We start from the raw sequence: 26,070 nt of genomic DNA, 5'->3' as shown, positions 1-26,070 counted from the left end.
TCACAGAAAAAAACATAATCCGGTCTCAGTTTGACCCAGTTATCAAATATACTCCTTTATTTGGGCTAAACTGCTCCATGCAGTTTACATGTGCGGTATGTACAGCGATCACTGCTCGCAGCCATGTGACTCATCAATTGATCTGGACCATAGAAACCAACTTCAGGTGTGAAAGCGCCCTTATTCATCATCGTATATGTTTCCTGCTGTGTTTGGAGCCTAGTCAAAATATCCCCCTGGACATGGCATCAGTCCATCACGGAGTAACACACAACCACTCATACACTCACACCTTGGGCCAATTTAGCAAAGCCAATTCACCTACCATGTGTTTTCAGAGAGTGAAGGAAACTGGAGTACTTGGAGGAAACCCACACGGACACGGTGAGAACAGCCCAAAACCCAGAGGCCCCTGACGCTGTGTGGCACAAACACTACCCACACTGCCATTGTGCTGCCCAGAAAAAAAAACTTAAAAATTTGTATTAAAAATACTAAAAGTGATTCATAGTTGCTGCTGAACATCTATCACTCACCCATTGAGAGCCTCCTGTCCAATGAAAAATAAGTATCTCCAAAACATCAACTTTACGGAGTGAAAACCTTCTTAACTTTTAATAAAAGTCAATGTAAAAATAGTTTATTTCAGGTCATGTTGAAGAATTTCTATTGGTCCATTCATCAGGAAATTATAACACAATATAAGGGAGATATTTTTTATTTTTTTTTTATATATATATAAACATATGTAACAAATGTGACCCCCCCCCCCCCCCCCCCTTGTCAAACCCACTTTTATGCCCTTGACTCACAAGAGAACACCTCACAAGTTATACAGATGAGAGTTTTCCCAGGCTGCCCCTAAAGTAACACTTCATGAACAAGTTACAAAGTGCTGTCCCATGACTTTTTCATTCATTTTAATTCTGTTCTTCTGTGTACAATATTGGACACAATATTATTATTATTATTATTATTATTATTCTGTGATGATAAAAAAATACACTTCACAACTTTCCACAATTAAAGTTTATTTCATAATTCATTAATTTATTAAACCAAATTTTTGATTAAACTATGTTTGATTAAACTATAATTTGCTGGAAAAAAGAACAACAGAAAATTCCAGTTGGTCTCCATCAGGTCCAGAAGATATTTCACTGATTCAGTTCAGCAGAGTGCAGAATTCTGAGGGGAAATAGATGAGTTACAGCATGATTACAAAAACACAAAATGCGCAGCAGTGACATACTGTGGATTTAATCATTAAAATAATGTAGTTTACAGTTAATTCATAATTTATAAAACTTAATTCTGTTTTATTCAATCTCTTCTGCATTGTTTTAGGGGTGCATGATCTATAAAGTCTGGTTTTCTACTAGATTTCGGAGCTTTGCTGTGGATTGAGGATTTGACACATTCAGTAACAGAAGATGATAATCACCATCCTACCTCAGCCCTCTGCTTCCTACATATGGAAAGTGTGAAATGGGTGGCAGTAAGTCCTGCCGTTCACTACAGAGTATGCTGAATAAAAGTTGTGGTTTTAAAGGGTTAAAATGACTGTATAATTAGCACTTGTAGTAGTAGCACTAGTTGTGCTAATTAGAAATCTTAAGTTTAGAACATTTGTCTTTCATATGTATAAAAACTTAAAAATGTAATTTATGTTTTTAGGTAGCCCAATATGCAACATCAGGTGATAAAACCCTGTAGAATTGTGCAGTAGACCCCCTTCAACTAAAGAGTCAAACTAAGCATGTGCAAAGTAGATGGCTTGGCCTCAACTTGGGTTAAACTACAATTTGTACATTTTGCAAAAACTAAAATTTTTTTAGATTTAAAACAGTTTAGTTAAATCAACTTTTGACAAGAAACTTAAGTCAGTTAAGGCAATTTGTTTCCTATAATTTGCTGCATAAATAAAAAATCACATTAAGGAGTTCATTTTAGTTCAGTTTAGAAAGAATCTCGTTATGAAAAAACTATTTGATTTTCAGCAACAGAAAGTGATCTTTAAAATTTTGATCACTTGTCCCTGTTGTTCCTATAAAATGTTAAAGCTGTACGCAATAATATCGTCAACATTTTTGAATATGGTGAACGATATTATACCCTGAAATATTGTGTCATATCACCCACCCCTAATTATCACATCAGGGTACTAATTTTTTACTGTTTTTAGCAACAACAAAAAATTCTCACTGTTCTTTTGTTCCATTATATATCTACTAGAGACAGATTATATCTGTTCAGTATCATTTGTTTTACTTTAGTGCTGGATTATATGAAGATATCTGGAGTGAATTATTATTACTATCATGATATTCTGGATCATTGACATCTGTTACAAATCTGATAAAATGTTTGCATTTTTTAATATCTCAATTAGGAGTGTGCCATATCTGCCATATGTAAGCAAAAATAGAGGTGTGCCATATCATATCATATGCAGAAGTGGAAAGTAATGAATTACATTTACTCAAGTTACTGTAATTGAGTAAATTTTATGAGTAATTTGTAAAGTTTTTAAAATAGGTAATTTTACTTTTTACTCAAGTACATTTTGACACAAGTAATTTACTTTGCTACATTGGAAAACTCCCAATTACTGAGTAAAGAAAATGCTGGGGGAAAAAAACAATTGTCTGAATGAAAATTAAAATAAATTGGCGCGGATGCACCAGCGCACGGATGCTCGCACGTGGAAAAACAAGGCAATAACGTCCTCATGCAATGCAAAATGTGGCTGTCCCTATGCCACTTGGTTATGAAAATGTTTTATGGGCTGGTCTGAAAGGTCCAAAATAATATGTGGATCAATAGTTCATTAAAAACGATTTGATTTGTGATTTGTTTTTACTTTTAAAAACACTTATCTTCAAAACAGCAACTTTACAGGAGAGAGAAAAAACTTTGTAAACTTTCAATGCAAGTCAATTTAAAAAGGGTTTATTTCAGGTCATTTTGAAGAGTTTCTATTGGTCCGTTTATCAAGATATTTTGGCACAGTGTAAGGGACAGTTTCAGGAAGTCTGTTCAAATTATGTAGTAAACTAAAAATCAACAAAAATGGATGTAATTGTTTTTCATAGGACAGTGATGATATAAAGTTCCTGTGCTCTGTTGGCCACACCCCCACAACTGGTGCCTCATTCAGGGACAGCCCAAAATGTCTTCTTGACAGTAGAGTAGAACTCAAATAGATTATATAACTGATGTTGGAGTTATAGGTCCCAGACCTGCAGTCTCTCCACTCTAGTGGGCATAAATGATCTGCCAGATTTGCCCTCTGTGTTACTACAGTGTTGTACCTGTATATGAAGTATACTATATTTGTGCAAACATTCTTTCTAAGCCACTGAAATCTGAACTGTGTGTAGCTACTCTCAAATATGTCACATACCCTTAAAAGGAGAAACAGTCCTCTGGGACTTCTCCTATCTACCCTGTTTGTCACTGGGTTTCAGTGTTACTCCTCTGGGTGTAAGGAAGTGTAGCACTGGGAGATGGGCTTCAAATTTCCAAGGGATTGCAGGCACACGCTGTTCCTAAAGGATTTATATCTAATGATGTTTTACCAGTAAATAATGTAAATATCTGACCTCACAACCATTCTAGATGATTCCTTACAACATGATTATCATACACCCTATGCTGTAGCCTACGCCTATCCAGCGAGAGTGTGCTATGTAGCGGAGTGTGTTTATACTTCTGCGTGCGTGTATCAGTGGCTCTGCGTCACCCTGCAGTTTAAACTGCAAAAGTGGTAATGTGTGGACGGGAACGCGAGGCCCAGCTGACCAATCACAGCTGCTGCTGTCCACGTCGCACGTGTAGTTCCATTTTGAGGGAGGTGCACGTCGAGCTACGGCATAGGTTACATGGCAATGCATGGGCTATGGTGTAAGTTTGGCGCAGAAGTATAAATTGGCCTTTATACCCTGTCAAAAGTCTATTTTCACGCCTTGCACCCCTGCAGTTAAAATAGGATAATAGTCGGAGTTTAGGAATATATTTACGCTGATGGACGTGGTGGTCTGTAAGTGAGGCGTATTGAGGTAAATTTCTAGCATGTTTCTATCATGGAAGCTGTTCTGTTTTCTGTTTCGAGCAGTGCAAAACATATTTTTTGCACTCTCACGATAAAAAAAGACACACCAACATGCCATAAATCCAGCTGTGAGATATGCAATTGACTGGTGCACTATAGATCACTAAAATAGGGCTCTCAATGACCTAAGGAATAGACCTATCCGTGATTAAGAAAATGTGTGAGGTGCTATTAGATGTGTTGTCAATATTCGTTATTCAAGCTGCATGGGATGGATTATCGCAGGACACCGTTGTGAACCTCTACAACTCTATGCTGAGATTTTGAATTATTTATTGTTCATAATAACCTGTATCTTCATTCTAAATAGCAGTGCCTAGATGCCCTTTTTAGATGATGAGTGTATTTGGCAGTAATGTAAAACATGCAATGTCGGTTTCTTTTTTTTTTTTTCCAATGTACATCCCTAGTACAGAGTAACAGGATTTTTCCACAAATAAAATGCACTGATTGATTATTCTAGGCCTAATTACCCTCCATGCCAATTTTGCCATCTCCATCAGAGTCTGCAGATGCCAGAAAGGCCTTGGTCTCAGACTCTGTCAGCTCTCGGGCTCCTGAGACGAAGTTCTGCAGGAAGAATCTGGAGAGGAAAGAATGAAAAGGGAAATAGGTAAGACTGCAGTATTACAGTATTACAACAATGTCATAGACACCATCAAAAATACTCCAGTATTTTCTATCTAAAACTGTAGGTTCATTTTTATGTAGTTTATTACCTAGAAAATTTTAAATGATTAAGACTAGAGCAATGAACTACAGGTGTTTAAACACCCTGAGACTATCTGCCTAAGATTCATCACAGAAATAGACAAGAAACCACACTAACTTAAAACACGCTAAATTAATAGGAACTACATTTACATTTATGGCATTTAGCTGGCACTCTTATTCAGAGTGACTTACAATGAATTCCTATTACAGAGGTGGGTCGATGTAGTGTTAGGAGTCTTGCCCAAAGACTCTTATTGGTGTAACACAGCTCAGTCATCCAGAAAGGGAATTGAACCCCAGTCTCCCACATGAGAGCTCATTGACAGGTAGTGATGTTAACCACTGCAACCACTATAGCAACTAATATATACAACCCCAAATCGAGTGTCAGTGCACTTATATGATGCATCATTAAATCAAAAACACAAAAAACACATACAAATACATTTAAGAAACATATCGTGCCTTAAAGACCACATTTTTTCCAGGGATGTCCATACATATTTCAAAAAGCTGCACACATTACAAAGCCATGGATGTGAAAGTAAAGGGTATCAGTAGTGGACTAGCCTGCCTGAAAATTAACAAATTGAAAAGCAATATTGAATGTTGAGCAGACAAAACAAAAAATAACTTGTCTGCATTTAAATAAATGGCAATGGAAAAATAATATATGAAATAACATAAAAAAATATTAATCTAAATCTAGCTCAGGGATTAGAGGGAAAAGGTTTTGCAGTATGTATGTGAATTGCACATACTGTAAGTTAACAGTAAATAAATAAAAGTTAGAGAACACTGCAAGTCACTGGTCTGAACGCATGGACAATGCTAGCCGGATGTCGCCGGTCCCAATCACTACCACCCACTGCCCTGTGCTGTCCACTGTGGGTGGTAATATTAGCCTTCTGGGATGTATTCTTGGTACACAAGTGACACAAGTGTTGATCCTGGTAAGTTTAATGACTTTGTGATTTTGGCAAATAACCATCCCTTCCATCTGGCACCAACATCCCTGGCCAACATTTAGCCTTACTCATAATTTATGATTTCATGATTTACATGGGTTAAATGCTGGTATCCCATGACTTTTGGCGTGTTAGTGTAGTACACACATATCACTTCTTGAAAGTTTGACCCAGTAGTGGCTTTGACCCAACAGAGGCATCAAAGTGTTTTTTTTTAAGAGAAAGACAGAATTGAGCCTTACTTGAGCTCTTCCTCTTCAATAAAGCCGCTCTTGTCTTGGTCAAGGACTTTGAACACTTCCTGCCAGTCTGCCGTCGTCTTGCCAGACAGGCCTGCTTGCTGAAAGAACGACTTCATCACAAAAGTGCCTGGAGCTGTGGAGAGACAACAGAAATCAGACGAGAGAGAGAGAGAGTCAGACAGCAAATCTAGTGCAAGAAAAGAGGAATTATGAGGTCATTCTAGTCTAGTGACCAGAGATTCACCCCCATTTATGTAATAATATAAAAAATGACAGTCATAACACTTAAAGTGATGCTCCATCATTTTTCAGCCTACTCTCTTTCTGCTGTGTCTGCAGAATACGATCAATTACCACAGCCTGTAATATTAATATATTCACATACAGGCCATTATCAAAATACTGTGCCTTTTGAACCTCAATAAAAATGACATAAGACTTAATTACTTAATTACTCATATTTATAAGACTTTAATTCAGACTACACAGAAATCATATTTTTCCCAGTTTAATCGCTTTTTATTTTCATCTGCATGCATTTGTCCACCTTGTCACAGCAAACTGCATGACAGGGTGGACAATGGCAGGATGGAAAATGACAGGGTGGACAGTGACAGGGTGGACAGTGATAGGGTGGACAGTGACAAGGTGGACAGCGACAGGGTAGACCATGACAGAATAGATAATGACAGGGTGGACAGTGACAGGATGCACAAAGACAGGGAGAACAATGACATGCTGGACTACAACAGGGTGGACAATGACAGGGTGGACAGTGACAGGATTGACTACGACACTGTGGACAGTGACAGAATTGACTTCAACAGGGTAAATAATAACAGGATGAACAATCACAGGGTGGACAACGACAGGGTGGATAGTGACAGAATGGACAAAGACAGGGAGAACAATGACATGGTGGACTACAACAGGGTGGACAATGACAGGGTGGACAGTGATAGGGTTGACTACGACACTGTGGACAGTGACAGAATTGACTTCAACAGGGTAAATAATAACAGGATGAACAATCACAGGGTGGACAATGACAGGGTGGAGAATGATAGGGTGGACAATGACAGTATGAACAATGACAGGATGGACAATGACAGGGTGGACAATGACAGGGTGGACAGAGACAGGATGGACAATGACAAGATGGACAATGACAGGGTGGACAATGACAGGGTGGACAGTGACAGAATCAACTACGACAGGGTAGATAATGATAGGGAGGAAAAATGACAGGATGGACAATGACAGGGTGGACAGAGACACGATCGACTACAACAGGGCAGATAATGATAGGGTGGACAATGACAGGGTGTATAATTTAGCAAAAAAAATAATTGTTGGAAACACGGCTGACCTAGAGTTACAAAAAAAAATCTTGTTCTGTTCCAAAGATAAATTTTGAGTTTCTAAAATGATTTTATTTACCCTGATATTTTAACACAAGTGGGTGGACAGCTTAAGCTTTACCTCATGTAAATATGCAGATAATGCGATCAATTTAGGTAAAAATAATATTAATAATTGCTGGACCCCTTGAAAATAAAACATTGTGAAGTTTGTGATGTCACTAAGGCCAGTGATTACTTTCTTATTACTTTCATATGCTTTCCTAAATTATTTTTATGAGAATATCTATATATCTAAATTATTTTAATTTTAACAAATTAAAAACTTAAAATACAATATATATATATTTTTAAATAATAAAGGTAAAAGAACCAAATAAAATAATTATTTAACTTTTCCAGGCACCACTGCAGCACATGGCTAAAACCCACCAACCACATAAAAAAACTGTATAAAATGTACTAAACCTTGAAGGCTAACATAGGTTATATGTGATAATGTGTCAATTCAGTAAATCTTGATGTAAAAATACATTGTTAAATTCAAACCACTATTCTCTGAGCATGTTATATTGATATAGACCCCTATGCCTGTACACTTATATTGTAAAGAAGAGAAAACAAGTTGACTTAAAATAGAAACATGTAGACAGATGCTCTAAACATGCAGGTGTGAGTATACTGTAGTTAAGAAGGTGTAAGAAGAGATGGTGGAACTCCCGAGTGGCTAATCATTGTCTCTATTATCAGGAGATCACAAGTTTCAGTCTAGGAGAGTGTAATTGGCTCTCTGGGTGAGGGGGATACCTGTGGTATTTAGAGACAGCAGACAGAGATTAGGCTGGAGTTTTCCTATAATGCTGATTTGTAGCTCATAAGTACATGTGCCAAAAGTCCTGGGACAGGGGAACTAGCATCATGTCAAGGTACTACAGTGTTACAGTAAGTTGACAGCAAAAGGTTGCCAATAACGGATTGTAAATTACAGCAATTCACTGAGAAAAAAATCTACAGCATATTACTGTATAATAAGAACTATAACAGTACATTTACAGAGTGTTACTGCTTTTTTAGAGCAGTTTTAGCATAATTACCATATGCACTTTACCTGCCTGGGTCTGGGTAAAATTATAGCTAGCATTTACTAGCGCTAACCACAGCTAGCTCTAGCAGTTAGCCACTAATACTAATGCTGCTGCACCCAGCCTTAATAAAAGTCTGGAAATTAAAGCTTACTGTAAATAAATGGAAGCATTTTACTCACCCAAAAAAACAGTTTTCAGGGCAGAAATGTAGATTAATATCCAGCACTCGTTTGACTTTTAAAAAAAAGTTTTTTTTTTTTTTTTTTTTGAATTAGAGTTTTACTTACTTAGGTTAGCTTTACTTTTTAACTTAAAAAAAATAACTTAAAATAGACCAGAATATAGATGTTTATTGTTTATGAATTTTCTGTAGTAAGAAATTGGCTACAGTGTTGCCATTCAAATACAGGTACTCACTCTACACATGAACTATTAATAAGCCATTTTAAAGGTTTACTGCTTAGTTTTTTAAGCTGAACTCTAAATGCTGCCTCTGCCTACAGCTGTACTGAATGGATAATTACACATTTGAGTCAAATTCACAGTAAATTTAGTGCAACGCTTAATATTGATGTAATACGTCCTCCTACACTGCAGTCAGGACCCTGGCATTTTCATCTTTTGTGCTCCTCTGGAGGCTGAGGAATTGTCAGATGAATAATTAAGAGCAGGTGGGATTTGAAGTCTTGCATGTTTGGTGGCTTAAATTGTTCTTGAACGCTCAGCACAAACACACTGGTATCTGGGTGGTAACGGCTCCCTAGCCCCCTGGCTGCTTGGTTACCTTGGTCGAACCATCCCCCATGCGTGTGCCCACGGGAGTCCCAATGTGTGCCCATGTGTATGTGTGTGTGTGTTTGTGTGTGTGTCTAGATGCAGCAGTAGTAGTAGTAGTAGACTTATGTAATTGGTGGCTGCTAATGTAAATGTGTGGTACTGATTAATCCGGGTGCGGTGAGTGTGAGTGTGTGTGTGTCCTTGCAATGACCTTGGCAGGCCTGGACGGCCACTTCGATGTCCTCCTGTTTCAGTACTCCTGCAAACGCCATGCTAGTGTCCACCTGAAGGCTGGAGCCAAGGAGACAGAGGAGACAGATTTAGGCATAACTGAACATACTGTATTTGGCATCTGTGATTTGTGTACTGCCATAAACAGGCACATACAGACACACCAACACATGTAATGTATTCTGATTATCGCTGATTTTTGGCTAGCACGTTAGCATATCATGACTACTGTGTTAGATAAAACAAAAATCTAAGAAAAAGACTGTAATTCCTTACATTGAAGGATCTAATATACAGAAAAAATACATATAGAATCTCAAAAAATAAACTTAAATAATGTGTAAAGCACTAAAAACAATATAGTCTTTATAGTATGGTGTAATGTGATTATCGCTATTTTGTGGCAAGCATGTTAGCATGTCATGGCTTCTGAATGGGTCAGCATTTATTAAGAACTCTGTTATTTCACTGTGTTATTCTAATGTCTTCAGTGTTGTTATTTCTTAACAGAATTCTAATAAGTTCTAAAGGTTTTATGAGTCTAAAGTCACAAATATTGAAGTTCTATAATATCGAAAGATTTAATAAACAGATAAAAGTCTAGTATCTCAAATATTAAACTTTAATTATGTTGAAAGCACTAACAAACCAAAACATAAGGACTAAAGTCTCCAAATTTGTGGATTTTATAATCTTTAAAGGATAAATAAATAAAAAAATGAAGTCTAAATGAGCAAATATGGTTATCTCTCAATGTTGAAAGCTGTAATATTCCAAACAATGATGTCTAAAATCTCAAATATTTACATAATAAATTTTACATTCACAGTGTTGAAAGCTCTAACAAGTTAAACAATTTGCCTCACATTTCAAATACTATAATTTCATCCTGCTTAAAGTTCTAAAAATCCAAAACTGAGGTCTGAAATCTGAGAAATGTGGTTGTTGAAATCTTGAAAGTTCCAATAAATGAAAAAATGAGGTCTAAGGTCTTAAATATTGACGTATTATAGTATTATAAACTTAAAGTCTAAAGAATCAATTATTGTAGCATCCTAATGCTAAAATCTCTAATAAAATAAAAGAGTGTTGCTACACTAAACAAAAAAAATCTAAAACAACATTAGAAATCTCAAAAATTGTAATCTTATAATGTAGAAATGTCTAATAAACAAAAGAATGAAGTCTAGAACATTAAATGTTGCAATTTTTATCCAATAAATGTTTATTGGTAGTATTAAAAATGATTAAACAGAGATTCCACTGTTTCACACTGAATCAAATCAAGAATTTTGTGAATCAGTAGTATATAATCATATAGTATAATATATTAATAAAATGTACATCTTTATGTATACATACATGTTTCTAGTCCTACACAAATGTTAAAATTTGAGTATATAAAAAATATAAAAGATATAAAAGATTCTCTACAGAATCTAATTTAACCTTACAGTAAATACATATAAACATGTTCTGCACAATTCCTCTTTATATATTTAGTTTTAATGAACAGAAAAACATCATCAGAGAACACAGCAGTGAATACTGACCTGAAGCGAGGTGATGAGGCTGTGCGGTGTCTTCTGAAGCATCCACCTGAGTGCAGTGCGGAAGAGCATGGCCGTGCCCTCAAACCCAGCGAGACCACCTTACCACAAAACACCTCCTCCTCATTAGTTAATCAGGGCAGGTGATTTCTGATGGCTGCTGGTGAAAAACTATTCCCTCTAGATAATAAAACACTATATAATGCACAGAGCAGAAACACAACAAAACAAAACAAAGCATATATCATAGTGTAAACACCTTTCACAGAATAAACTCATTTATTTACTGCTTTATGAGAAAACGTGAGCACTGTAAGGGTTAATTACTGTAAGTACCTTTATTCATTCTTAACAGGTGTTTGTTCAGTGCAAGAAAAAGATGTGTATAGCAATACATTATGAATTGGAATTTATTTTTTAATTTTAAGATTGTTGACGTAATTTAACAAAACATTTAATATTATCCTTTTTTTTATGAATATTATTTATTAATAAATACATTTATAGACTCATGAATTTAATACAGATATTATATTATGGACCACAAATTAACATTAAACATAATTCCTTAAAATTTTAATAACTTTTTGTTTGAAAGCGCTGCCACTATGATCAAATCAAATTACTGGTTTGAATCCCAGTCATGCAGCTTGTCATCAGCTGCCGGAGCCCTGAGAGAGCACAGTTGGCCTTTCCTTGATCTTTCCTTTCATCACTCCTACTCCTAAAAAATATTGTAATTACTTTCAAATCGGGGACAATTATAGGACAGTACTTTCCATGAATATCTTTATTCAAGTCCTTAAAATTGTTGTACAAATTAAGGCTGGTTGAATGGAGCCCCTAAGGTGACATCATGGAAAAAAAATTATAATGCGTAGTGACAACTTTTTTAAAGCATGGGAAAGAGCTGTGGCCACAGCTTTTTAAATGGTCACTAAACCCCCTTAGCTTACATTTAAAAAATGCTAAAAAAGGGTGATGTATGGGTTTAAGGGAGGGGTAGAAGAGAAAGCTGATTGGACTGTGCACTGTGCCTTTGATAGCGGTGAGACACAGATGGTTGGACAAGCAGGACTGGTATGATTCATAACAAAAAAACACATTTCAGATATTTAAGAAAAAAAGCCATGGGAATGAGATAATTAAGTTGTGGGGACAACTTATACTCAACTTTCTTTGGTTTCTAGTTTGAATAAATGCCATGTGAGCCATTTTTTGTGGAAGAAATGTGCTCTGGTGTTTCTATTTAGCCCTACTTTATTTCACTGAATTACTGGTCTCTGAAGAAAGGCAGGATTTGGGCTCTTGCTCATGAATACTAATACATTACATGAATACTCTGATTGTCTAACAGCACTGCAGCAGAGAACGCCTGCTTGCCTTCCCGCCATGCTCTCCTCGTGGCCAAAAAAAATAGACCACTGAAGTCGTGCGTCATTCTGTAGTCCTCGTACGCCTTCCGTGTCTATGGTTTTTTTCCCTATAAGAAAAATGAATAGGGCTTTTAAAAACCTGCCTCTATCACATTCCGTGGTAAATAAATCTGTTCAGACCCCTGTACGTCTTATTCTGTGTACATTTTACTAAACATCACTGGATCCTCTGATCCAGTCCTCTGTGATCTGTTCTGAGCATATTTATTTACCACAGAATGTGACAGAGGCCAGTTTTGGAAAGCCTTTTCCAATTCCCCATTTACTTGAACTGCTTAGACACGGAAATATGGGCGTAAACAACATGGCGCCGACTACAAAATGACAACATGACTTCAGTGGTCTATTTTACCAACGCTGGGGAGCGAGCAGAGGCTGCCCGGAACGCGGAATCCACCGGAGATCCGGTTTAAACCTATAGTTACTTACACAAGACAGCTAACGTTAACTAGCTGGAGCAAGCAGAGCTGTAAGGTGAGAGTGACGACTCTGCTGCAGTCCGGCTTCAGCTCTGTCTGTGGGGGTCCCGAGCCAAGGTGGGCGAGGCCATGAACTCACAGGTTAACGTAGACACATAGCTTTTTTTTCTGATCGACTCGTTTTTCTAAACATTTTCTTTTACTAGCTACTGCAGACAATGGAGGCTGAGAAACAGTTTCATATGCAGCATGCATATATAACTCAGAGAGACATAGTATTTTACAAAGAACAAGAAAAATTGTATTTTAGTGTAAGGAGACCTTTAAATTTGAAAAATGCTAAAAAAAAAAAAAAACCTGGGTGATGTTTGGGTTTAGGGACGGGGTAGGAGCGAGAGCTGACTGGGCTGTGCAGTGTCCCTCTGATAGCAGTGAGACATCTGATAGTAGTTAGACATCATCAGCAGTATGATTTGCATACTGTTGTTTATAAAAAAAAAAGCAGAACTTCAAAGGAACAAATTTTAGATATTAATTAAATAAAAAAAGGTTTAGGGTTTAGTGCCTCTTTAGGGCATGGGAACGAGATAATTAAGTTGTGAGGACGACTTATACTCATATGGTCAGGACTTTATTATGTTGTTTCCAGTCGTGGCCACACATATTCTGTTATTTTAATTTTGTACATTATGTCACATTTTGTCTCTGTATAAAACATAATACACAAGCATGTATAGTTTTATATTTGGTAAAGATCTGTTGTTGTGGGAATGTGCCCCCCTCCCTCCTGCTCCTGTTGTGGGGATGTGGTGTACCTGCTGCTGCTGCTGCTGGTGGTTGTGCTGAATGTGCGGCTGGCTCGGCTGCATGTGACACAGCCGGGGCGAACATGGCGCTGGGACGGGGAGGTGATGCTGGACTGTGGCGGCTAACCTCGGCGTTTTAATCCCGTGTCCGCGCGGCGCTGCTAGTGTGGGGGATTCTCGGCGCTTTTATTCAGGAGAGATAGGGGCGGATGGCGTCGTTTTGGACGGTATAGAAATGATAGACGACAGCGCGGTTGTGGCTGTTAGCTATGTTAGTTAGCTTAGCTTAGCTGTGTAGCTAGGTTATCAATCTACCTGCCGGTAGCTAGCTCAGCTAGGCTGGTCAACATCGGCGGACTGTTGATGCCTAGCATGCTAGCTAGCTAGGTTGAATAGCTAGATGTTTTGGGGTTTGATACCGTCTGTTAAATGTTGGTAGGGGCTGTGTGTCAGTAGAACAGCAGAATTAGGTAGTTATATCAACCAAATGACTCTTTTAACCCGTTTCCTTTGACAGTAGTGATTAGTAGTAGCTAGGTTAGAGGTGACTAGCGGGGTTAGCTAGCTAGTTAGCTGTTTAGCTAACGTTAGCTAGCTTAGCTAGTCAGTGGAGCTGATAGGATGGACCCGCTTGGGGTGTGTGTGTTGACACTGGGAGCGGGGATCCTGCAGTATGTGGAGCTTTCTGAAGGAGCACCTATTTTCCACCTAGAAACAGGTATGTCAATCTATTTATATGGTAAATAATGTGACTGAAATAGCCTCTGTTTGCATGGGTCTTTTTTTAAATAATCTGCCAACTCGTTTGTGAGATATGAGCTAAAACAGATAACGTTAGATAGCTATCTTAGATAGATTAACTGGGTACAGGCTTGTCAGGTACTAGAACAGATATATTGCTAATTAATAGCTTAGCTAACTAGCTAGTGTGTGTGTGGTTGTTTGTTTACAGGAAGGGTCCATAGCTTGCTAGCTGTGCTACATTATGACTTAAATATAATGTGTCCAGGAAGGTTCACTTGAGCTCCAAACATATAATAGCTCGTTAAGCTAGCTAGTTAGCTTTGTGTCTCTCATAGATTGTGGCTTTCTTAAACAACTTTTATACCAATGGCTGAAACCCAGCTATATATCTAAATAATTAACGTAAACTAACCTAGCTAAACTAAACTAAATCTAACTACAGAATTTTATATGTATATATGGTCTCAATGTCTGCTTGTATGTGTCCAAACTGTTTAGAATGAGGTTTGTAATCTTTTCAAACATGATAAGCAAAAACAACTCTTCTTCGGGCTCCTCAGAAATCTTTAGCTACTTGTGTCATTATTCACTTTCACAAACATGAAGATCAGCAAGCTAGCCTAGAACCCTGATACCTTATTGTCATCCCATTGAGTAAAATCACCTGATTCTAATTCATCCTTCAAGTTATTTGCTAAACCCCAGTAGCTAAATGTTCACATACTTTTGCTTCTCACAATTTATCAAGCAAGTCAGCTAACTAGCTTTTTACCATAAGTTCTAGTTCATAGTTCTATTTCTAGGTTGTACTATGAGATGGGCTAGTTAAGCTACATTATGACTTAAAATGTATGCAGGAATGTTCCTATGAGCTCTAAACAGATTATTCCATTTCTAACGTCCTGTCTAGCTTGCTATAAGTCTCCCATAGTTATATATCTAAATATTAATCTAACCTAGCTAGAGAGTTAACCTCATTGTCTGCTTGTATGTGTCCAAACTCTTTAGAAGGAGGTTTGTAATCTTTTCAATCCTGACAAGCAACAACTTCTCCTCATCTTGGCTCCTCAGAAATGTTTAGCTATTTAACTGCTTGTGTCATGATTTACTTCCACAAACAGGTTGTGATAATAGCTGGCTTGGATCCCTAACACCTCATATCCCATTTGTTTGATTTGGTTCTCTGTATCTCCTTTTTTAAGACTTGTGTAAAAATCTGATAAAGCTTTAGGTTAAGCAAAAGTATAGAAACATCTTAAAGAGTTCACATGGTTTCCAGCATCACTGTACATAATGTTAAATAATAGTAAACAAGTTAAAAGTACACAGACACAGCTAGCTGTTTATCATGCGTACCTATTTCTAGACCTAAACCAGTTTGTTTACAGAGAGATTTTTTATTAATGCAAAATTGAATACCTTTAATTAAATGTCATTCCAAACATGCCTGGCATGACCCCAAGCTTCTTAATTAGCTAAGTTACTTTTAGCTTTATAACTAGCTGCCATAATACAGTTTACTTGTTTTGCTTTGGCTTTACTGAAAAACATTTGCCAGTTGCAGCAAATATACTTAATTATAGACATAAACACTGTCACTTGTGTGTACATGTTTTTTTGGTACTGTACTTTTACTTATTTAAGTCATTTTTTTAAGTGATATAGTAACTCTACTAGCCAGTTTTCCTGTCAGATAGATTTAATGTTGAGGCAGCATTCTTTCTAACAGCAGAGATTAAGGGCAGAGAGTCACCACTCTTAGATCCTTAGATCTTTTACCAAGATTATACATTATACAAGGTTTTAGAAGTTTCACTTGGATACTGGCCATGTTCTTACCTACTCCTTGTGACCCAAAGTAGTAGTTACAGTAATGTGTAACGCAGTAATAAATAGCACTCGTATCAGCGGTGGTGAATGATTGACCAAGAGAGGGATATCTGCTGCTCTAAAGTGATGATTAAAGTGCACAGAGTTTTATACTGTTCCTGACTGACCTGGATCTGATGATTTTGATCATAGTTGAGGTTTTGCTGGTTAGCCATGTTGGTTCAGTGGGATTTCTTGAATACATGTCTTGTCTTGTGAGGAAAACTAGGTGTAGGCTAAGGTTAGATTAACTGAAAGACAGTTGAAGGCTTTAACCTTTAGACTGTTAGTGGTGTGTGGGATGTCAATGCTGTATTATTGTATTCAGTTACCTCCCAGTGTTTCTCAGTATGAATCTTAGTATGTATCTTATGTTAGCTAAACCGACCAACAGATTGTCCAAGTAAATTAGTCAGTGTATTTAGTCAGTGTGTGATGTTTGTAGATTTGTTTTCATAATTTATTTTCCATAGTCACCCTTTGCCACTTTGGGCCTGTACTGACCATTGTTGGACCTGTAGTGACAATTGTGATGCCCACAAGGCTCTTTGGGAGACATTGCTGTATGTCTGCACTGTTTATGTTTAGCTTTAATTGCTAAAGTTAGCCCTTGTTAGTCTGAAGTAAACCTGTTTGTTGTTTAGAGCTTGCTTAGTCAGTATTAGCTGGCATTATCATATTGTAAGCCTTGTAAACTATTCTATAGCAAGTTAACATGTTAGCCTATTGTTGTTCTTCCAGTGTGGGACAAAACTTGCAAAAGTTGCAAAGAGTAGATGTACAGTATTTAATTCAATCAACCCGGAGTTTAATTTCAATTTAAATTGATTGGTCTCCATACTCACTAGCCGATGCGAAATCCAACTTGATACTCAGATTTTGAGACCTTTTTCTTAAAGAACCAGCACGCTCTTGCTCTTTTCTCAGTTCTTTTTTTAGGAAAACAAATTATCTCCCTAATGACACGGATGATTATGGTAATTTAACAAGGGCAAGCGTCCACAATGCTCATCACGTCAGGGTGGTATGACGCACCCCCAGCTGACTAAGAGTTGTGACTCAAATGGTGTCCCTTTACTGTTCAGCTTGTTTGGCCTGGGATTTCAGTGAGCTGTGAGAATCTTCATGGTCCACTGACATTAACCTTGCACTGCTGTGTTGCTGTCACCAGTGATCCTTCTTAATAACAAGCTGGGCAAGCGGCTGGCATTAATCGCCAGGCCTCTGTGATGCCAGACAGGGTTTGACTTTTACTCTCAGCGTGGCTGAGCGCTTAGTCTGCTCTGCTGTTAGTGGTGGTTTTCAGTAGAATATTGTTCCTGGTCTGTGTCTCTCCCTGGTTTCAGAGTTGATCAGTGGAATGTGACTGCAGTTTAGGCATGAGGCTGACTTAATTAGGGCGTTTTTGAGTGGCAGATATTAAGCGTCTCCTAAACCATCCTGTTCTCATTATCTGTCGAATGACAACACTGACGGTGCCTGTCGCACTAACTGCCCACGAGGCAAACACAGAGACAGAAGGCTGTAGGCGTTGCTAATATGACGTGCAACTATTTGTGAAGAAAACAAATCTTCTTTTTTATTTATCTGGTGATGCTACATACTACAAAGTGTAAAATGGGTCACATTAATATTTGCTGTCATTTTATTCTTGAGTAACTTGTTTGTTTGTACTGAAATCGGTTCGTCATAATAACATACATATTGCAGGGTTGACATATTGACAATCGACATATTGGGTTTCTCAAAGAAAATTGGTTAGGCTATAGGTTCAGTCCTAAAGGTGTATGTTAAGCTTAGCTCAAACTGATTGGTGTCTGACTGTGGCGAGTGCAACAGTCATACCCAAGAGTTAGAATACCCACCTGCTTTCTACTACTTTCTAATCAGCAAGAGGCAAGCAGTTATCCTCTGGCTTTCCTTTGGGAGTTTAACTTAACCTGTCAGTGGAAAATCTCTGTATGTGTGTGTAGTCCTTGGACTAGGACTGTAAGACTAGGCTTTAGGGCTGCCACGATTAGTCGACTAGTCACGATTATGTCGACTATTAAAATAGTCGACGACTAATTTAATAGTCGATTAGTCGTTTTTTTTTTTTTTTTCTTTGTTTTTCTCTCCAAACTGCTGCGACTGCCTTTCTGTCCTGGACGCACATGCGCAGTAGTGGAAACCGGGGTAGGTAGTGGACGACATCTCAGGACATTATACAGACAAGCTCTGGTTTCATGGCTACCCTGCTACAGAACTCAAAAGTGTGGGATCACCAAGAAAATAAAAGTGAAACGCGTGCAATGCAATATCTGCAATGAAGAACTTGCCTTCCTCGGCAGCACAACCGCGATGCACGAGCACCTGAAAAGGAGGCATGTTGTGGCTGATTAAATGACGAAGAAGCTAAATTGCTATTTAGCTGCTAAAATTAGCGTAAACAGAGCGTTAACTTAGTACTTAACTTACTCATCTTGATAGCTTTAAAACAGAGGTCACTAATAGGCGGACCGCGATCCGGATCCGGACCCAGACGTTGTCACAAATGCCGTCCCAAACCGATAAACTACAGAGAAGGATTTCATTCTGACAGTGGCTTCTGTTTTCAGTGCTTTTCGGTGCAGTAAACTCACAGATCAGTCATGTGTGGTGTAAAATCACCAAACGCTCTCCTCTGCCAATCAGATCTGTGCAGACCGCTGCCCTGTGTACGGTAATGTACACAATATCTGGACAGAGAGGCATTTTTTATTAATATACTTTTTTTTCATAATAGTTCAAACAACCTCACGGTTGAGATGTTTCATAAATGCCAGTGCCTTATCCTTATTTTACACAGTTGTTTACACTTTATGCTAAACAGTAAAATAATTGTCTGTTACAACAAGCTGCATATTTCATTAAAGGTTTAATGAACTATGATTTTAATTGTTTTTATTTTTAGTTAGCATATAGCTGAAATCTAATGTTGGTTGTATAATAGCAGCTGCATTCTATTGTGATAAACTGTGTTTTATATTCAATTAACGTATGATCCGATTAGTCGACTAATCATAAAAAATAATCGGTGATTAGTCGACTATAAAAATAATCGTTTGTGGCAGCCCTACTAGGCTTAACGCTTTTCTGGGAACTGGCCCTACATGCTTAGCTTAAGTTGAACAACCTAAAACATTATGACCTGTGCATGCATATCTATAGCCTAGGCATGTGCCTAGAATTGGTCTGAAATAATAGTTATATAGTCATTAATCAGACCATATGTCAGTGTCCTCTTTTTGGTGACTGATGTAGGCCTGTCACAATAAGAATTTTTTGTGGACTATATATTTTCCCAGAAATGATTGCGATGCACGATAATTACGTAATTTTAAGACTATAACATGCCACTGGCATAATGATAACAAAATAGCATAAAAAAGTAATTATACACTTTTTAAAGACATCACAGATAAATAATCACTATGTGTATGGAGTAAACGTTTTTAAAGCATGACTGACTAAAATACTGTTCACTGTTATATATGTGAACAAACATACAAATAAACACAATAGACAATATCAGGATTATCAAAAATTATTGAGGTCATGTTCATTTATTGTACAATAAATCGATATTGCAATTATTGTGACAGGCCTACTGCTGAGAAAAGATTGCACCAGTATGCACGTATAACATGACTAGCTGATTTGTTGTATTGCTGCCAAGTCGTTATATAGTTGAATCAAATCAGTACTCGTGATTCTGCTGGGGAGCTAGTGTCGCCACCACTTACATAAGCAAGTCTAAGGCACAGAACGTCGGGAGTTTACGTGATCTTTTTGTGCAACTGTAGCGGAAGCGTAGTATATCCTTTATTTCTCCCATTCTAATTATCTCATGACTCAAACGGTGTAGTGGCACTTTGATCTTTGCATGCTGTTTAATGATTATGAAAGACTGTAATTGATTTACAATCATTTACAGGATACAGTTAATGTTATATTGGTTAGTTTCTGGGACGTTTTTATATGGATAAAGAATCAGAGAATCGACTCCTTGAACGCAATATCACTGTAACAATGCGAAAACTACAATATGTAATTTGATTACCTAAATGACATTTAGCCTACATTTAAGGCATTTAGCCTTGCAGAGGTAGGCCAGTGTGGTTTTAGGAGTCTTGCCTATGATTTTGATTGAAAGCAATTATAAGCAAACTGTTCTCATCTTGCATGTGGCTACACTTGTGGGCAGCGGAGCGGTGGGCAGCACCGCTGGACTCAGTGGAGAGTCTGGGGTGGCAACTGCCCCCTCCAGTGCCTCATGGTGCAAAAAGCTGCACTAAAATATTGACTTATCGTACAACAAATGGACATGACCTAAATAATATTTAATAATCCTGATATGGTCTATGGCGTTTATTTTTATGTTTGTTTACATATATAAGAGCAAACAGTGTTTAAGCCAGTCTATTAATGAGCAGTGCTTCAATAACTGCGACAGTTTTAGGTGTGATTGACTATGATTAATTAAAACATTGTCATTTTTAAAAGGGTGTGATTGCTTTGTCGAGTGTCGTAGTATTCTATTATTAATATGTCATTATGGCATTTAATGGTCTTAAAATATTGACAATACTATTGTTTATCGCATTCATTTCTGGGACAATATATCGTCCACAAAAAAATTGTTATCTTAATAGACCTATGCTCTGTAGATGAAGGAATTTTGATAATATGTATAAATGATTGCCCATCTATAAGTGCTTTTCTGCCCTTCCAGTAGAAAAGGGTGCCACTGCTGGGCAGCCTTCCCATTGGGCCTTGGGTTAAAGGCCAAGCTCAGTGGCTTAACAGTTGCAGCTTATCAAGACCAGGTATTGAACCCACAACCCTGTCATCAATACCCTGGTGCCCAGCACTCACAACTCCCATCTCCCATCTCACATCTCTCCGCTCAGGTGGTCTTACTGTATTTTACAGGGTTAAAAAAAAAAAAAAAGCAAACAAAAACAAAAAACCCCACAACTTGATTTTCTGCGAGTGTCTCGGGTGCTGGGATTTTTAGTGAAACGCTGTTGGGCCACAGACTGCCTCTGAATATTTCATTTCAACTCATTCAATTTTCACAGCAGATCCTGCTTCCTTATGGCTTTTATTTCATCCAGAATAGCGAGTGTGTAGTGCTTGGTAGACAGCACAGCCTTGTGATTTCAGATATTGGTGACAGTAACAGACTCTAAAACGTCCCAACTGCATCCTTGTTATTGTATTTTACAACCGGCATAAAAAGGCCACTGTGTCTGCTGAGCGTGTTACACCGCTGAAGGTGATGAATGGTTTAAAAAGTGTTGGCATGGAGCTTTAATAAGCATGCGTGTTGTCCAGAGCCTTTTTCTAAAGCTCCTCAGAGCGGGAGTGCTGATCTGGGACTTTATTGACAGGAACAGATTCCAGCAGCAGCAGCTTTATGACTATAGGCTCAGATAAATGAGTCTGTTTTAGATAATTGGTGATACTCGAAGTCGGCTGTTTTCCGCAGGGAAAGATTCTCGAAGCATCTCCAGTGGAAAGCAGAACTTTCTGAGGGACTGTATGAAAGAGAAAAGCTCAGTGGTGGAGCACATTTGACTGACAGATGGGTTGAACCCACTGCCTGTGCTTTGCATCTCATGCTTTTGCTTATAGTTTACATCTTGGTTATGGATTTTTGTTTTGTGTATGTGTGTTCCAGTGACCAATACCAACTGCAGGCCTGCACGATATGAGCAAAACAGATCAACAAATCTAGTTGTTTGATATTGCAGATTGATAAAATATTGGTGTTTGATTTTTTTTTTTTTTTACCTAGATTTGTCAAAACTCAGTGGTGTTCTGGCAATTTTGGATTGGAGTTTTTAAACACTGCATGTCACTGCGGGACTATGGGCAGCATCCTGTGGGCAGCATCTTCTGGGCAGTGTCCTGTGAGCTGCAGGATGACCAACACAGACTTCTGTCAGCTTCTGTATTTACTGACTTTACTTTATCTACATGGTGGATCAGCTAGGAGTGGACAGTCAGTAGACAAAGTGTTTTCAGGGCTCTAGACTAGGGGTGGACGATATGGCGCTAAAATAGAATCACAATATTTCATGTTTTTTTTTTTTTTTCGCTATAACGATACTCTTAGCAGTGTTACAAATTGTTGAATAAAATAAAATATTTCCAGAATCCACTACTGCAGCAAAATGAAAATTGATTTAGATTATTGCGTACAATATGATATGGCTCACCCCTAACTGAGGTATATAAAAAAAATACAAGAATTTTATCATGTTTGTAACAGAAGTCAATAATCCAGAGTGGCATGATACTAATAATAATGCACTCCAAATATCTCCATATATCCAGGATTAAAGTAAAATAAATTATACTTGACAGATATAATCTGTCTCTAGTAGATATATAATAGGAAATGAGAACAGTGCGAAGTATTATTTTGCTAAAAACAGCAAAAAAGTACGATACAATATAACACACCCCTACTCTAGACTAACTTTTTGTACCGGTTGCCGATAACTTTTTTTCATAGGTGCAAAGGCACAAAAGTTATATTATTTTGATACATATATGAACAATACAAATGCCACCGCCTGTGTCCTAGTTCATCACATGCTGGCGCTGTCAGGTTATGGAAGTGTATAGTTAGCATTGCTAGTTAGCCGTTAGTCATCTCCACATCTTCACAGACATCAGCAGTTTACCGTCTCTTAAGCTGATAGCTGCATTTAAGTGTTTAGGACCTAAAAAACTATAGATATAATCCACCTATCATATTAAACCACAGAACCTTCTATTTTTGCATATATTTGCCAGAAAACTGTAAATTAACCTCCTCTTATCACCTTTCTGTTTTGCACCATGCACTCAGCCCTGCTCATCTGCTGCTCATCTGCTGGCTACTTTCATGCTGTGATTATTCTAATCCTAATCTAACACGCCTCATCCTGTTAATCTCAGTCTTAAGAGGCATCTGGATATTAGTAACACTGTATGTAAGGCAGAATAACCAAGGAGCAAAATTATCAGGCAGAGCAGTAAAAAGCCTAAGCCTTAACCCAATGTTTCAGGCTGATGACATTAGGGTTCTATAAAATATGGGATGCAATGAATGTTATGACGAATTAATCTGATCATAGATTTTTAGTCACCATATTAATATTACTGTATGTTGGTTGAACTTTGTTGTTGTGTTGTGTTTCAGCAGGGGAAGCTGCAGGTGAGGTGCATGTGTCTCTGAACCTCCTGGTGGTGCTGTCTCTGTCTGTGCTGGTGGCCATAGTGGTGGTGCTGTTCAACTGTGCGACCTGCTGCAAAGAACGAGAGATCAACTTTAAGGTGAGTTGCGACATAAGCAGCGCTGTGCTGAGGTATTTTAGGAAGTTAGTCTGTTAAAATAATAATTTAAAATGAGATGTTAGCTAACTGTTTAGTCTGAAATGTTATTTTTTTTTACATGAAATACCCGTTTATTAGTTTTGCTGTGTTGCTGAGCAAATAACTACTCGCTATATAGGCTGAACGATGTACTCTTTAGAGGGGTAACTGGTTAGTTGGGTTAAATGTCTCTTTTCTCTGCTTCCTTTACACGGTGCACTAGTTTGTTACTATGTGTTACATAGTAGATCAATCTTTACATCTCCGCTAAATACAGTTTGAAATTTCAGTTAAACACTTTAGTGTACAACAAAGGTTAGGTTCTTATTGCTATATCAAAGTCCACAGTCTATAACACTCTTTTTATGTATCAAAGTAACAATAATAACAAAATTTATTGATTTTCTTATTAGGAGTTTGAAGACAATTTTGAGGATGAGATTGACTTCACCCCACCAGCGGAGGACACCCCCTCCATGCAGTCCCCGGCTGAGGTTTACACCCTGGCTGTTCCCACTGTGCCTCTGCCTGGACCTCCACACCTCCAGCTGTCCCGGATAGCAGGTAAGAGCCTAAGTAAACAAAAGTGTAATTCTTTACAGATTTCTCTTCTGAAAACGGTTTATTTTGGTGAGTAAATCGCTTTGTTTTATTAACAGTAAGTGTAGATTTCTAATATTTTAGCGTTGTTAGCAGCAGTGCTAACTGCGTTTAGCAGCAGTGCTTAGCGCTAGTAAATGCTGCACGACCGTGCTAGACCGAGGAACCCGGAGTGTTCCACTAAGCTAGGGCGCTATCAGCCAGCGGTTCGTCTCACGCAGCTTGTTTTAACACTGTAAACACACAGACTACAGTCCAACAAGAAAGAGCTAGCTCTGCGGTTAGCAGCTAATGCTAATACTGCACCAGCAGAGTGTCTTTACAAAAAGTTCTTCTTCTGGTAGAATTCATACATAAGGTGCACCAGATTATAAGGCACAATGTCTATTTTTGGGAAAATGAAAGGATTTTAAATGCACCTTTTATTGCGAGAAATATGGTACTCTAAAGTATAATAGGACCGCTTTCTGGTAACCATTATGCAAATCTGTTAATAATACTAGAAACATTATTGTTTAATATATATTCAGTATTAGTTAACAAATAGCATAAGTTAGTGATAAACTCTGGCTTCTTCTTTGAGCAGCATATGTGATCTGTACTGATTTCTTTTTGCAAATTGTGCAGTTGACTGAGGAGAAAACGATACAGATCTGGTTTCTTGATGTTAGAAGGTTTAAGTGGATTTACGTCTTTGAAAAGCTGCATATTTCTGGGGATATAGTAATGCTTAGAGAGGTCATTTGTAAGTAATCTCTACTGCAGTTCTAATGTCAGGCGTACAGTATTGTGCATTCTTTAACGTAACAGAATTGCACTGTATTTAATAGAAAATTGATTTAATCAAAAAATAATTTCCTTTTATTTAGAGATGAGAGAGATCTACTTTTTCACCAATGAATAAATAAAGTTGCCTAAATTGCCTTTGTTTGTCTTGATTTTCATAGTATATTTATTCATAGTAAAACCAAACTAACAAAGCACAATACATTTACCACAAAAGTGCTATTATAGTAATATATGTATGTTAACAGTGCTATTCTAATAATAAATGTACCTCAGTAGTGCTCCTCAAGTCACATGAGTGAAATTTGCACAGAGAAAGCAGTTTATTTAAACTGACAGATATATTAAAGCTAATTTTGCTACCCATCTTAGCTAGCTTACACTACTATCCTAGGCATGTACAGCTCGTATCTTTTATCTGAAAAGCAGGCAGTTAACAGAGAGGTAGAAAAGCATGATTATTGATGCTGAATGCTTAATTTCATTTGATCAGTTTTCTTGAGTAAAGCATAAAAAAATAACATAAGCTGTACTAGAACCTTGTTTATGTTGTGTGTTGTTTGTCGGTTGCCAGCCTCACTGTCACTAGCTATTTAACAGCGTTCTGATACACAAAGCTGCAGGGGGTGGAGGGGGTGAGCTGCTGGCCTGCCAGTCTCTTCTGAAAAATACTTAATTTTAAAATTATTTTTGTAATAAGTCAGTTAAATACCCTTTTCAATACGTTGGCCAAGAATGGAAAGTGCTTTTCTGTTCTCCTCCACTTGCTGATGAGCGATCAGGCTCCACACACAGAGTACAGTGCAGTTTTACTGCTGCTGTAGTCTTTCACTCTGTTTAATTAAGTGATGAAAGACATCTGTAACTTCTGTTCAAACACAAGAAAAATTAAACCGTCTTCATTTCCTGTTTAAAGCCTGGGAAAAGAGGGGCACTATAGAGCCTATAAATCCAGAACGCCCAAAATACTGTCTTTTAT

General features: G+C 37.7%; 2 protein-coding genes across 3 annotated transcripts in view; one reads left to right on the top strand and one right to left on the bottom strand.

Annotated features, from left to right (window-relative positions):
• Nucleotides 1-1,014: 1,014 nt before the first annotated feature.
• pvalb5 (parvalbumin 5) lies at nt 1,015-11,154 on the bottom strand. The gene is made up of 5 exons (XM_022673224.2): nt 11,046-11,154; nt 9,473-9,552; nt 6,039-6,171; nt 4,588-4,697; nt 1,015-1,188 (listed from the first exon to the last, which is right to left on the bottom strand). The coding sequence occupies exons 2-5, from the start codon at nt 9,531-9,533 to the stop codon at nt 1,166-1,168; spliced, it is 327 nt and encodes a 108-aa protein (XP_022528945.2). The 5' UTR covers nt 9,534-9,552; nt 11,046-11,154; the 3' UTR covers nt 1,015-1,165.
• Nucleotides 11,155-13,713: 2,559 nt separating this feature from the next.
• The window catches only part of lmtk2 (lemur tyrosine kinase 2), a 45,387-nt gene continuing 33,030 nt past the window's right edge, over nt 13,714-26,070 (top strand). Inside the window, exons 1-3 of one of the 2 annotated variants that reach the window (XM_022673244.2) lie at nt 13,714-14,421; nt 23,536-23,666; nt 24,119-24,269. In XM_022673244.2, coding sequence (XP_022528965.2) covers nt 14,325-14,421; nt 23,536-23,666; nt 24,119-24,269 — 379 coding nt within the window. In that variant the 5' untranslated portion in view covers nt 13,714-14,324. Of the gene's footprint in view, nt 14,422-23,532; nt 23,667-24,118; nt 24,270-26,070 lie in introns of both variants that reach the window. The other variant, XM_022673237.2, reaches the window with a different exon arrangement.

The sequence above is a fragment of the Astyanax mexicanus genome, chromosome 19, assembly GCF_023375975.1.
Source record: "Astyanax mexicanus isolate ESR-SI-001 chromosome 19, AstMex3_surface, whole genome shotgun sequence".
Taxonomy (NCBI): Eukaryota; Metazoa; Chordata; class Actinopteri; order Characiformes; family Acestrorhamphidae; genus Astyanax; species Astyanax mexicanus.
Note: the sequence above shows the minus strand (reverse complement) of the source record. Positions and strands in the feature narration are given on the sequence as shown.

Bases quoted from the DNA above. Each gene is read 5' to 3' on its own strand.
- pvalb5 (XM_022673224.2), bottom strand. From the start codon at position 9,533: ATGGCGTTTGCAGGAGTACTGAAACAGGAGGACATCGAAGTGGCCGTC. The intron at 4,698-6,038 runs GTAAGGCTCAAT...TTTCCTCTCCAG, and splicing joins ATTGAAGAGGAAGAGCTCAA to ATTCTTCCTGCAGAACTTCG. The intron at 1,189-4,587 runs GTAATTAGGCCT...ATTTCCCCTCAG, and splicing joins TGGCAAAATTGGCATGGAGG to AATTCTGCACTCTGCTGAAC.